The 12,517-nt window shown below is 66.6% G+C and overlaps 2 protein-coding genes across 10 annotated transcripts; one reads left to right on the top strand and one right to left on the bottom strand.

The window, feature by feature from the left end:
* Positions 1-687: 687 nt before the first annotated feature.
* ASIC3 (acid sensing ion channel subunit 3) lies at positions 688-9,271 on the top strand (the record flags this gene model as incomplete). Its single annotated transcript, XM_080610656.1, has 11 exons — positions 688-1,242; positions 5,630-5,780; positions 5,853-5,980; positions 6,676-6,826; positions 6,924-6,980; positions 7,288-7,441; positions 7,997-8,088; positions 8,175-8,254; positions 8,325-8,396; positions 8,600-8,652; positions 9,193-9,271. The coding sequence occupies 11 exons, from the start codon at positions 688-690 to the stop codon at positions 9,269-9,271; spliced, it is 1,572 nt and encodes a 523-aa protein (XP_080466782.1).
* A 383-nt stretch (positions 9,272-9,654) lies between these two features.
* On the bottom strand, positions 9,655-12,469 carry CDK5 (cyclin dependent kinase 5). 9 transcript variants are annotated; one of them, XM_080610752.1, is made up of 12 exons: positions 12,334-12,469; positions 12,144-12,232; positions 12,001-12,068; positions 11,742-11,802; positions 11,590-11,646; positions 11,376-11,471; positions 11,102-11,176; positions 10,912-11,008; positions 10,768-10,837; positions 10,559-10,619; positions 10,408-10,488; positions 9,655-10,282 (listed from the first exon to the last, which is right to left on the bottom strand). In XM_080610752.1, the coding sequence occupies exons 1-12, from the start codon at positions 12,368-12,370 to the stop codon at positions 10,196-10,198; spliced, it is 879 nt and encodes a 292-aa protein (XP_080466878.1). In that variant the 5' UTR covers positions 12,371-12,469; the 3' UTR covers positions 9,655-10,195. The 9 variants fall into 9 exon arrangements, with proteins under 9 accessions (XP_080466878.1, XP_080466877.1, XP_080466876.1 ...); XM_080610751.1 differs by having other exon boundaries at positions 11,742-11,835; XM_080610750.1 differs by having other exon boundaries at positions 9,655-10,488; positions 11,742-11,835.
* Between the last annotated feature and the right edge of the window lie 48 nt (positions 12,470-12,517).

Below are 12,517 nucleotides of genomic sequence, written 5' to 3' on the forward strand. Positions count from 1 at the left end.
GGCTGGGAGCCCAATGCGTGACACCCGGGATGGGGGAGACCCCTGCATCGCCCCTCAGGATGGGGGGGGTGCCCTGGTCCCCCCGGGGAGGGAGGGACCTGCCTGCTGAGCCCTCCCCCATATCCCAGGCACCCGGCCCCGCCGCTGCTGGCAGGGCTACGGGCCGGGCCCACTCTGCAGCTGCCGGTGGGGGGGCCCAGCACGGCCCGGGGGGCTCCTGCAGGGCCGGGCCCGGCGGGGATCCGGGCTCGGCGGCAGCGGCGGAGCCGGCTCCGCGCCCCCCGCCCGTGCTCGCTGGGGGGCGGCGGCGGCGGGTGGAGCCGCCGCGGGAGGGGCGGGGGCGGCCGCAGACCGGCAGCGGCAGCGGCTGCGCCGCGGCAGCGGGAGCGGAGCCGGGAGCGGGGATGGGAACGGGGACGGGGCGAGAGATGGGGCTGCGCTGACCGGTGGCTCCGCGGCACCGGCAAGTGCGGGAGGGGAGGGGCCGGTCCTGCCTTGCCCGTCTTTCCCGCTCACCCAGCCCAGCTTCTCCTTCCCCTCGCTTCCATCCCCTCGCTACCATCCCCTCCTCGCCATCCCCTGCCTGCCATCCCCTGCCCACCCTGCCCACAGCACCCTGAGCCCAGCATGGCGATGGGGCAACCAAGGGGCTGAGGGCGGTGGGGAGCGTGGAGGCCCAGTGGCAGGATGAGGTCGGGCTCAGAGGGCAGCGGGGAGGGCGAGGGGTTCTCCAGCCTGCGAGCCTTCGCCCACAGCTCCTCGCTGCACGGCATCAGCCACGTCTTCGCCTACGGGGCCGTGTCGCTGCGCCGCGTGCTGTGGGGCGCTTTCTTCCTGGGCTCGCTGGGGCTGCTGCTGCTGGTGTGTGCCGAGCGCGTCGCCTACTTCCTCACCTACCCCCACGTCACCAAGCTGGACGAGGTGGCTGCCCACAACCTCACCTTCCCGGCCATCACCATCTGCAACCTCAACGAGTTCCGCTTCTCCAAGATCACCCGCAACGACATGTACCACGTGGGCGAGCTGCTGGCGCTGCTCAATGACCGCTACGAGATCAGCAACCCACAGCTGGCCGAGCCCCACGTCCTGGCCGCCCTGCGTGACAAGGCCAACTTCAAGAACTTCAAGGCGAAGCCCTTCAGCATGGCCGAGTTCTACAACCGCACGGGCCATGACCTGTCTGACATGCTGCTGCAGTGCTCCTTCCGCGGCGTCAACTGCACCGCACGCAACTTCACCGTGGTGAGTGCCGGCCACGGTGCCTGGGTAGAGGTGACTGCGCATGGATGTGGGTGTCCTTCCAGGGTCAGGCGCTGGTGCTGCTGGGGCTGCCACAGTGCCCATGGGTGAGCCCACAACCATCCTGCCAGCACATCTGGCCACCGGCAGCACATCAGCCCCTGCTCGCCTCCCCACGTGCTGTGGCAGGCCGGCTGCCAGCCAGGGGTGTCACCACCCCATGCTCGCTGCAGGGGTGCCAGGCTGCTGGGAACGGTGCCCAGGCAGGAGCCGTGCTGTGCTGGAGGCCTGCGCCAGGCTGGGTGGCTCTGCCTGTGAGCACCCACTTGGGAATGGGATGCTGGTGGGTGCGGGATGCTCATGGGTTCAGCCTATGGCCCCGCTGCCCCTGTGCCAGCCCCAGACAACCATGTGGGCATGGGCAGAGGTCCCCTGTGCTGAGCTGTCCCCCAGCAGCCACCCAGCCCTGGTGCTGTCCCCAGCATTCCCAACTGCTCTTGGGGGCTGCGCCTGTTCTGCTCCAATCACCAGTGCCTGTGTCCTCTCACCACCCGTGCTGTGCCCCAGCGGTGTGCCAGTGAGGCCGCACAGCACCAAGCTGTGTCTCCTGGGCTGTGGAAAGCTGCCAGATCACGGTGGGGGGAGCAGCACTGCCATGTCCCTGTGCGGGTGTGGGCAGCAGGGTGGCCAAAGGAGCAGGTACCACCTTCCCTGCCCCATGCAGCACTGGGTGGGCACGGGGTCCCCTGACCCCGCACTCGGCTCCCTCAGGCAAACCTCATCCATGGGCAACCTGTGCTGGGCCCGCCTGGGCAGTGAGGGACGGGCAGGGAGGTGGTGCAGGCAGGGTGTTGGTGCAGGCAGGACGGGCACGTCCTTTGTGCTGCGGCAGCGCCGGGAGGCAGCGTGCTGTGGGAGCTGTGCCGCCTGTGCCCGCCGCGCACGGCTCTGCTCAGTCCCCATCCCCATCCCCGTGGCTGCGCTATCACAACAGCAATGACCGGGAGCTTAAGCCTCTTAGTGCGCAAAATCAATTTTCCTTGGGAAAATTAATTCCTCGTTTGAAAAGCATCCCTTGGGCAGCAGCTCCATGGGCACTTTGCCGGAGCAGCTCTGGTGATGCCCCTGCGGTTGAGGGGTGTGACACCGGTGTGAGGGTTGCGGTCCCCCGGGTGGCACACAGCAGCTTGCTGCAGCCTGAAAGCCAGCGCCTCACTGGGGAATGTGAGCGAACCATTCCCTGCCCCGGGCTTGCGCGGGCTCCCATCTCCATTCCCGTGCCGATGATCCACATGCTGCGCTGCTCCGGCTGCCCCCGGGGTTGTGGATGCTGCCGGGCTCTGCCCACACGTGCCACATGACAGGCTGTGGTGAGAAACTTCTGCCCGGGCAGCCACGGCCGCCCTGGCACACGCGGCCCCCCCGGGAGGCCCAGCCCTGCCTCCGGCTGCAGGCGCTGCAACTTTGCCGGTGAAAGGGATGGAGCTAATGCCAGGGTTTAGTGAGGGATTATGATCCGCTGCCCCGGGACTCAACGCTGAGCCGGCAGCTTCTGTCACCACGTCCTATCTGGTGGCATTGGGCTCTGGGGCTGCGCACGTGGCCTCAGCCATGGAGTCCTTGGTGTTGGATGTGGGGGGTGTGCAAAGCCAGGGCCATGTGGGGTGGGTCTCTGCCCTCAGTTGTGCCCCCCAGCACTTGCAGGGATGGGGCAGGCTGGGAGCCCAGGAGCAAGGGGTACTCAGGGACAGGAGGGTTCTGAGTGTGGGAACAGGATCCATAGGGAGCAGGGACAGGGACCCTGATGGTGGGATACCCCACATGTGGGGACCAGGATGACAGGCAGTGCTGCGGCTGTGTTCTTGTCCCTGCCGTGTCCTTCCTCTTGTCCCCTCCACCGCTAGCCACCGGCCCACAGCACATCCCTGTGCCGGGCAGCCGTTGCCATGGCAGTCGCCCCCCCCTTCCTCCTTGGACAGCGCGTTGCCATGGCAACGGCTCCCCTTTTTGGGAGCAATCCGTTGCCACAGCAGCATCCCCCCCCTTCCATGGGACAAGATGGGTGGGACACACACCCAGTGGGGACACCCCATGGCCGGTGGGCCATGACCCCATGAGGCACTTAGGAGTTCCCCCCGTTCTCCCCCCCAGGTCATGGGTCAGTGATAGGACTGAGGGCCATGGCTGCAGCCCCCTCTCGCCCTGCACATCAAGGCAGCCCCTCTGTGAAGTGGGGGCATGGGATGGCTCTGCCCCAGGGTGTGGGGGGGAGGCCAGAGGCAGTGGGGGTCTGGTTATGGGGTGGGAAATGCCCCATACGTACCTGGAGAAGAAGGGACTGCAGGGCTGGGTGGTTCTGGGAGAGCAGCTCAGGGTTGCTCAGCTCAGGGTCACGCTGGGGGGGCTCTGGGTGCTGAGGGCGCTTTGGGGTTTGGGCTCTGAGGTCCCCGGCTGTGGATGGTCCCTCGCTACGGGCATTGGTCCCTGGGGAGTTTTGAGTGCTGAAGTCCATGGCTGTGGGTGCTGGGATCTCTGCCTGTAGGTGCCGGTGTCTATGGCTATGGGTGCTGGTCCCTGCCTGTGGGTGCCGATAGCCGGTGGCTCTGTGAGGCTGGCGCAGGGCAGGCCCTTGTGTCCCGGTGGGATGACGGTGTGGATGACGGCCTCCCCGGCTGGGGCTAAGCCAACCCCGCTCCTGGCTCTCACCTTCACCGCTCACGTGTTCCCCCGCCACCCCATGTCCCTGCTGCCGAGCTGAAACCCAATCCCCCTGCAGAGCAGCAGCAGGGATGTCAGGACAGGCCGCCATGGCTGCGGAGCCACAGGGACCTGGCGCTGGGGCACAGGGAGCAGCCACCTTCACGTCCTTCGCCCGCTCCTGCACCCTGCACGGGCTGGGGCGCATCTTTGTGCCTGGGGCGCCGGCACCGCGACGCCTGCTCTGGGCCGGCGCCTTCCTGGCCTCTCTGGGCACCTTCCTGCTGCAGGCAGGGCAGCGGGTCCGGCACTACGCCGCGTACCCCCGCGTCACCGCACTGGACGAGGCTCAGAGCCGCGTCCTCATCTTCCCCGCCATCACCCTCTGCAACTACAACCGCATCCGGCGCTCCCAGCTCACCCTCAATGACCTGTTCTGGCTGGGAGGGGACCTGCTGGCGGTGGGGACCGAGGACTTTCCCCACTACCTGCACGCACTGGGGCGGACCCCAAACCTCGACGGCTTCTTCCCCAGCAAGAGCTATGACCTGGGCGCCTTCTACCAGCGCGCCGGGCACCCCATTGACGAGATGCTGCTGCGCTGCCGCTTCCGCGGCCGGGACTGCGGCCCCGAGAACTTCACCACCGTGAGTGCGGCTGCCATGGCCATGGCCACCACCACGGCTGGCTCTGCCCTGGGCAGGGCTTGGGCAGGACCCCAGAGCAGAGCAGGTTTTGGGGCCGTGGGATGTGCAGACTGCAGTGGGGTCGGCTGTGGGGTTGCACAAGCTGTGGGGCAATGGGTTGTGCAGGCTGTGGCGTGCTTGGCTGTGGGGCAGTGGGGGGAAGGAGGCACAGTGCCTGCCCACCCTACTGTCCCCTACACGCAGGGGCTTGGAGAAGCTGCCCCAGTGCAGCTCCTCTTGCCCACAGTGCACCAACAGGGCTGTGGGGAGATGTGGTGCCATGGTGGTGATGTGGGGTCATTGGGGATGTGGGGCTGAAGCTGCAGTGCAGGCTTGGGTGATGGTTGGAGTGTGGAGCTCTCAGCCCTGCTCCCCAATGGAGAGCAGTGGCTGTGGGGCAGGGGGGCGAGGATGTCATGTTGGCTGGTCTGTGCTCCCTGCCAAGCGTCCGCAGAGGCCAGTGGGGGCCTTTCTCCATGCTGGGAGGCTGTGGGAAGAGGTGGGTCAGCCCCAGGCAGGGGGCTGCAGGTGCCTTCCCAGAGGTTGGGGTCCTGCATCCCACCTGATGGGGCTGGAGAGGGTCTCTTCCTCTGCCATAGGGATCAGTGGGGGCCTGTGGCGCAGGATGTAAGGTAGGACATGGCGGCGAGGGAATCCTGAAGGGTGTTGGGCCCGGCAAAGCCAATGACACCATGCTGGAGCAGGGACAGCAGTGGCTGCCTCACAGCTCAATCCACAGCCCCGTGCCCCATCCACGGCCCCATGCTGGTGCCAAAGGGGAAGGGAGGGGTGCGCCAGCTCCTCCCCTGCACATGGACTGAGAGGGTGCTGGGGTTCTGCACTGGGCTCTTGCCTTGGGACTGGGCTGGATCCCTGGGTGCTGCCCCCCAGCCCAGCTCAGTGGGTGCAGAGCAGAGAGGGGCCAGCTCCTCTCCCCAGCACCCCAATGCCGCCATCCCATGGGCGGCCCCATGGCGGATGCTGAGTCTCCAGCCGTGTCCCCACAGATCTTCACGCGCCTCGGCAAGTGCTACACCTTCAACTCGGGGGGCCCGGGCCGGGAGGTGCTGACCACGCTGCAGGGCGGCGCGGGGAACGGCCTGGAGCTGATGCTCAACGTGCAGCAGGAGGAATACCTGCCCGTCTGGGGGGACACGGGTGAGGGACCCCCCAGCCCTGCCCGCGGCCCCGCCGCCACCCCGCGCCCCTGACGCCCGCCCTGCCTTGCAGACGAGACCTCCTACGAGGCGGGGGTGAAGGTGCAGATCCACAGCCAGGAGGAGCCCCCCTTCATTGACCAGCTGGGCTTCGGCGTGGCGCCCGGCTTCCAGACCTTCGTGTCCTGCCAGCAGCAGCGGGTATCCCATGCATGGCAATGGCACAGCCACCCTGGGGCTCGGGCAGTGCCGGCACAGCCACAGCCATCCCCACTGGACATCTTATGCTGAGCTGTGCCGCATGGTGGGCACCACACCACCGGTGCAGCAGCTCTGCCACCACAACAGCCAGGAGCACCGCGGTACAGTGTGGGGCAGCCCCGTGGTGCTGCCGTAGGCACCGGCTTCAGCAGTGACCCCCCCATCTCCTGCTGAACAGACCGTCGGCAGGGGCGGCATCCAGCCCACGCAGCCAGACACCTAAATTTAGGTGCCTGGAGTGGGTGTCTCCATGTGTGCCGGCGCTCGCAGTGCAGGCGGCTGGGAATGTGGCCCTTGGCACCAGTGGGTGCTGTGCTGGGCCCTGCTGCTGCCTCACCAAGCATGCACCCGCACCAGCCATGGCACAGCTCTGCTGGCCACCACTGGGGGGACCACTGGGGTCCGGTCTGGTGCCATGTACCAGCCCTCACCCGGATCCTTCCCTCCCACTGGGTGCAGTGATGCTGGCCCTGAAACCCATCCGAGCGCTCAGCAAGGAGGGGCAGGGCTGGGAGCGGGATAAGCCCCAAGCGCTGGCTGCATGGGATGAGCTCTTCCCAATGGACGGGCACAATGGTGGCTGGGACACTGGGGACGCCCTGGACAGCGTGTTTTCCTTAGCCGAGGGCTGGCAGCTGGTGTACCTGCCCCCGCCGTGGGGGGACTGCAAGGCCACCCCCATCGAATCCGACTTCTTCACCAACTACAGCATCACCGCCTGCCGCCTGGACTGCGAGACCCGCTACCTGGCCGAGAACTGCAACTGCCGCATGGTGCACATGCCGGGTGAGCCGGGGCCGGGGCTGGAGCCGGGGGGCGGCTGCTGCAGGGCCAGGACGGTGGGGAGACCCTCCTGCCCCTGCGACCGCCGCCTTCCCCGCAGGCAACGCCAACGTCTGCACCCCGGAGCAGTACAAGGAGTGCGCTGACCCTGCACTGGGTACGTACCGGGGGCACCCTGCCCTCCACTACCCCGCATCCCGGGTCTGACCCCGGGGACCGCCATCCCCTGACACCTCCAGCATCACCCCCGGGACCCCCCACTGCCTGCCAGGCTGCATCACTGCTAACGTGGCACCAGTGTCCCTGTGCCCATCCTAGCCTGCTCAGACCCCAGACGTGCTTGTCCCATGTCACTGGCACCCGCCACCACCCGGGCCTTGGCCTCAGAGCAGCCCAACCCCACTTGGGCGGGTGTCATGGCCACACGGTCCCCGTGGTCCCGGTCCCACCCGCGTCCCCCCCAGACTTCCTGGTGAAGAAGGACAGCGATTACTGCGCCTGCCGCACGCCCTGCGCCATGGTGCGCTATGGCAAAGAGCTCTCCATGGTGAAGATCCCCAGCAAGGCCTCCGCCAGGTACCTGGCCAAGAAGTTCAACAAGACGGAGCAGTACATCGCGTGAGTGCCACCACCGCTGCGCTGGACCGCAGACCCAGCAGCGCGTGGCACGGCATGGCCTGATGGGGTCATACGGCATGGCACGGCCGCAGGGCATGCCTCAGCAGACATGAACTGGCATGGCATGACAGCATCCCCGCCTCTGGAAGTGTTCACAAACCGCGTAGGTGAGGCCCTCAGTGACATGGTTTAGTGGTGGACTTGGCAGTCCTGGGGTAATGGTTGGATCCGATGACCTTTTCCAACCCAGTTGATTCTATGATTCAGTGATGGTGTGACACAGCGCAGCACGGCCATGCAACATCCCCCAGCATAAGTGAACCAGCATGGCACAACACGACACAGCATGGCTCAGCAAAGCATGGCATGGCATGGCAAGACACGGCATGGCACAGCACAGCATGGCATAGAACATCTTTGTGCCAGCCCAGCCCAGGGCTGACCCATCTGCCTCTTCCCGCCATGGCACAGTGCAGCCCCCCAAAGACCCCCAACTGGGTTTGCTGCCTGATGGCACGTCTGTCCATCCATCCCAGACCCATCTGTCTCCCCCAGGGACAATGTGCTGGTGCTGGACATCTTCTTTGAGGCCCTGAACTATGAGATGATTGAGCAGAAGAAGGCGTACGAGGTGGCTGGGCTGCTGGGTGAGGGACTGGGAAGACTGGGGGCAGGTGGGGGGGGGGGGGTGTGCAGGGGGGCAGCCCCCCTCTAATGCCACCCCCCTGCCCAGGTGATATCGGGGGGCAGATGGGGCTCTTCATCGGCGCCAGCCTCCTCACCATCCTGGAGATCTTTGACTACCTGTACGAGGTGAGCACCCCCCGGCTCCCCCGGCCCCACACCTGCCCCATGGCTGGGAGCTCTGACCTGCCTTCCCCAGGTCTTCCGGGACAAACTCCTCAGCTTCTACAAGGAGAAGAAGAAGACCCCCAGGAGTGACAGCAGCACCCTGGTAACCCCCCCACAGCCCCCCGACCCCCCTCCCCTGGCACAGCCGGCAAGGGGGGGGCCTTGCACCTCATCCCACCCATCTGCTGCCCGGCCTCATCCCGCCCGGGACCGGCACCATCTCCCGCTCGGACCCTGTGCACTCATTCGCTCCTCTCTGTCCGTCTGTCCATCCGCCCGTCTGTCCTGCACCCCACCGCCTGGCAGGAGCACCCAGCAGTCCCGGGCAGCCCCGCTGTCCCGCTCCCTCCGGGGCCCAGGTAGACATCCCAGCTCCACACCAGGGGGACAGCATCCTTGAGCCCCAAACCTGGCACTGCCGGCATGGGGAGCCATGGGGCTGCCCCCCCAGGGAGGGTGATCGGGGTCCCTGGCTGGGGCACAGCAAGGAGGATGCAACCCCCAAGTTCCCCTGCAGATGGGCCCCGAGGGTCCACACCCCCCTTCACTCCATCCCAGGCTTTTCTTGGCATCATCCCCAGAGCCGGTTATGGGGGTCACCCCCCCGCCAGCTCTGCTCCCATCCTCATGCATCACTTCCCAGCACTGTGTTCCCCGGGTCCCCCTGCTCAGAGCCCCACACAGCCAGGCTGGCCTGGCAAGGGGCCATCCCATCACCCCCACTGGGACTCCAGAGGACAAGAGGGACCCCCAGATATCAGGGGCCTGAGGGTTGCATGGGGAGGGGGAATGGGGCAGAGCCAAACACAGTGGAAGAAGGAGGGTGGCTGCAGCACGATGGGTGGGGGGAGTGACTGCGTGGATCCCTGGCTGCCCCCAACCTCCCCTCTTGTCCCCAGGGCGCCTGTGCCCCCCTGCGCTGCCGCACGGACAGTCTCACCTTCGCCCCGAACGTGCTACCTCGTCACCCGGCTCTAGGCCCCTTCGAGGAGTTCGCCTGCTGACGGCCCGGCCCCGCACCCCCGGCCGGGACGGGGGACTGGGGGGGTCCCCACTGACACTGGGGCACCCCGTGGGGCTGCGGGGCTGGCTCTGGGCCCTAGGCTGCTCCCCCCTCGAAGGGCTGGCAGGGGGCTGGGGTGGCGGGGCCCCCCTGGTCCTACTCCCATGAACCTGCATGTGCTGCTTGCGCCCGTGCCCCCCTCCCTGCTGCGCTGTACATGCCAAGTCCTCTTGCTGTGCCCCCCACCCCATTAAAGACCTGCCCCAAGCCCCGGCTTGTGTGCTGCTGGGGGGTACTCAGAGACAGGGGTGGTGGCAGGGGCGTCCCCAGTGCCTCAGGAAGGAGAAACAGGCGTTGGGAAGGGGGAAGCTCTTTATGGAGGTAACAAACACGCACAATCACCCACGTACAGCAGCATGGTACAAAAGAAGTGGGGTGTCCCCCCACTTCCCAGGGGAGCTGGCACCCGGGACCCCCACCATGCCAGGGGTGGGGCCAGGAGGGAGCACAGAGAGAAGGGGTGAGCAGTCCTACCCCCCCCCCGGGGTCCCCATGCCTGGTCCCAGAGGGTCCTGCCCATCCACCAGCACCATGGTCCCGCATCCCTGGGGGCCTCTGTGTGCTTGGGGACAGCCCCAGGGGTAGCCCCAGCCACACCACGGGGCTGGGGGGGCCACTCCAGCATCCCACAGCCGGGGTGGTGTTGAGTTAAAAACCTAATAAATACAGGGGCAAGGGGAATGGGGGGCTGCATTTCTGGGGTGCTGGCACCTTGCTCCTCACCTCACGTCCCCCCAGCTGCCATGGGGGGCTGTCCCCTCCCCACCATTGCCGGGAGCGTGCTGGGAGCTGGGTGCTGCCCCCCACTCAGCGTGGGGCTGGGTGGGTGTCTGGAGTCCTTATGGGGGGCAGAAGTCTGTGAAGTAGGGGTGCTGGAGAGCTTCCTCCGCTGATATCCGCTGCACCGGGTTGCACTTCAACAGGTTCTGCGGGAAGAAGGTGAGGCTGGGGGAGCTGAACCACGGGCCCCAGAGCCCCCCAGAGAGCTGTGGGGCTGCAGGGGGAGAGGGCAGCACCCCAAGAAGCCAAAGCCCCCGCGGTGCAGGCTCACCTGCAGCAGGTCCCGGCCAGTCGCATTCAGCTTGGGCACCACATTGACCAGGGAGGTGGTGGCCGGGTACATGGGGTATGGCTGGGGATGGAGAGGTGAGACCCAGACCCCATTCCTGGCCCTGAGCCCCCCCAACCTGCCCCTGCCTCACCTTGTAGTCCGGCAGCTTGGCCATGGCCGGCCACTGCTCCTCCGTGGGGGTTCCCAGCAGCGTGGGGACAACAGCAGTCAAGGGCCACCGCTGCGGCCAGCGTGACAGTCATCTATCCCCAGCTCCCACCAGCCTAACCCCGGCAGAGCCCCCTTCAATCCCCTGCACAGAAAAGGGGCTGCCCCCCTCCTATGGCACTGGAAGGATATCGGAAAATCCTTTTCAGCTGGTCATCCACGTCATTCCCTGGGAACAGGGGCCGCCCCGCGTTGGCCAGCTCTAGGAGCCAGAAAGGAGATGGGTCCCGAGGCCCTGGCAGCCCCCTGTGCCACAGCCCCCTGCGCCGGCACTACCTGCGAAGATGCAGCCGGCTGACCACATGTCGATGGAGGTGGAGTAGAGCTTGGCGCCAAAGAGCACGTCTGGGGGCCGATACCACAGCGTGACGACCTGTGCGGAGGGAGGAGGAGATGTTGGGTCGGCTGTGCGATGGAACTGAGCCCCCCGGGCAGGAGAAGGCAATGGGTACACCTTCCAGCTCACCTCTGCCGAGTAACAGCGCACAGGGATGCCGAAGGCCCGGGCCAGGCCAAAGTCAGCCAGTTTGAGCTCCCCATTCTGTGGTGAAAGCTCCATGTCAGCAGGACAGCAAAGGAGATGGCGCAGGGGACACTCTGTCCTGCTGCCCACTCTTTGGCAGCCGCTCCGCCTTCATCTCTTCCCATTGATCAGAAACACGAGGGACAGACAGAGCGGCAAGTGGCAGATGGACAGACAGCACCTGCACCTCACACGGACACACAGCCCCGGTGCTCACCCTGTTTATGAGCAGGTTCTGGGGTTTGAGGTCTCGGTGCAGGACGTTGCGGCTGTGGCAGAACGCGAGGCCCTTCAGCAGCTGGTACATGAACGACTGTGGAAAAGAGCACGGTCCTGAGTGGGACACATCAGCCCTGTCAGGCCAGTTCTTGTGACAGCTGGTGGTGCTGCAGCTGGGTCCCCAAGGGCTTCCAGAGCCCCCCTGGATGCACCTTGACGATCTCTGGGTCCAGGTCCCCATTGCAGCTGTCAAAATACTTCTTCAGGTCCTGGAGAAAGCGAGCAGAGCCATGTTGGGGAGCTGCAGAGACCGGGAGCAGCGACCCCAACCTGGCCTTGGCACCACCGTGGCACCGGCGCCCACCTGATCGCAGAACTCAAAGACCAGGGTGAGCTTCTTGTCACTGTGCAAGACATCGTGGAGCCTGCGAGGGGAAGGGGGACCCTGAGGCCCCAAACTGGGGGGACCGAGCCCAGGCAGTGAGGGCAGGACTGGAGGGGGCATGCAGGACCAGAGAGGGGGAAGGATGCAGGACCAGGGAGAGGGAGAGGCAGGACTGGAGAGGGAAGGATGCGGTACCGGGAGGTGGCGCAGCCCCCGCCACCTTCACAGTCCCCGTTACCTGACAATGTTCTTGTGCTTGAGCTCCTTGAGCAGGCAGATCTCCCGCAGCGCCGAGCTGGGCACTCCCTGCCGAGAGAGGGGAGTGATGGGGGGGAACCGGATTCGGTATCGGCTCCGGGTGCCGGTCCCCGATCCCCTCACCTCGTCGTCATCATCCAGCCGCACCCGCTTCAGCGCCACGATCTCGTGCGTCTCCCGGTTCTTGGCCTTGAACACGGTTCCGTAGGTGCCTGCGGGCGGGCGGACGGGTCATTGCCACGCCAGCCTCCGGCACCGGGCTCCCGGCTCCCGCATCCGCCTGAGACCCCCGCACGGCCCGGCCCCGCCGCACCTTCCCCGATCTTCTCCAGCTTCTCGTATTTCTGCATCGCGCCGCGATCCGCTCCGGCTCCGCTCCTCGCCCCTGTTCCTGGCGCTGGTGCCGGTCCCGGCCCCGCCGCCGCCGCCGCACCTCCCGGCAGCTCCCGCGGCAGCCCCGCCTCTTCCGCCACACCTCCCGGCATCCCCCGCGCCCG

Source organism: Psittacula echo (genome assembly GCF_963264785.1).
Source record: "Psittacula echo genome assembly, chromosome: 2".
NCBI lineage: Eukaryota > Metazoa > Chordata > Aves > Psittaciformes > Psittacidae > Psittacula > Psittacula echo.

Excerpts from the sequence above, each read along its gene's own strand:
- CDK5 (XM_080610747.1), bottom strand. The coding sequence starts at position 12,370 with ATGCAGAAATACGAGAAGCTGGAGAAGATCGGGGAAG. Across the intron at positions 11,647-11,741 it reads TCTTTGAGTTCTGCGATCAG|GACCTGAAGAAGTATTTTGA; the intron begins GTGGGCGCCGGT and ends CGCTTTCTCCAG. Across the intron at positions 11,009-11,101 it reads TGCGCTGTTACTCGGCAGAG|GTCGTCACGCTGTGGTATCG; the intron begins GTGAGCTGGAAG and ends CCCTCCGCACAG.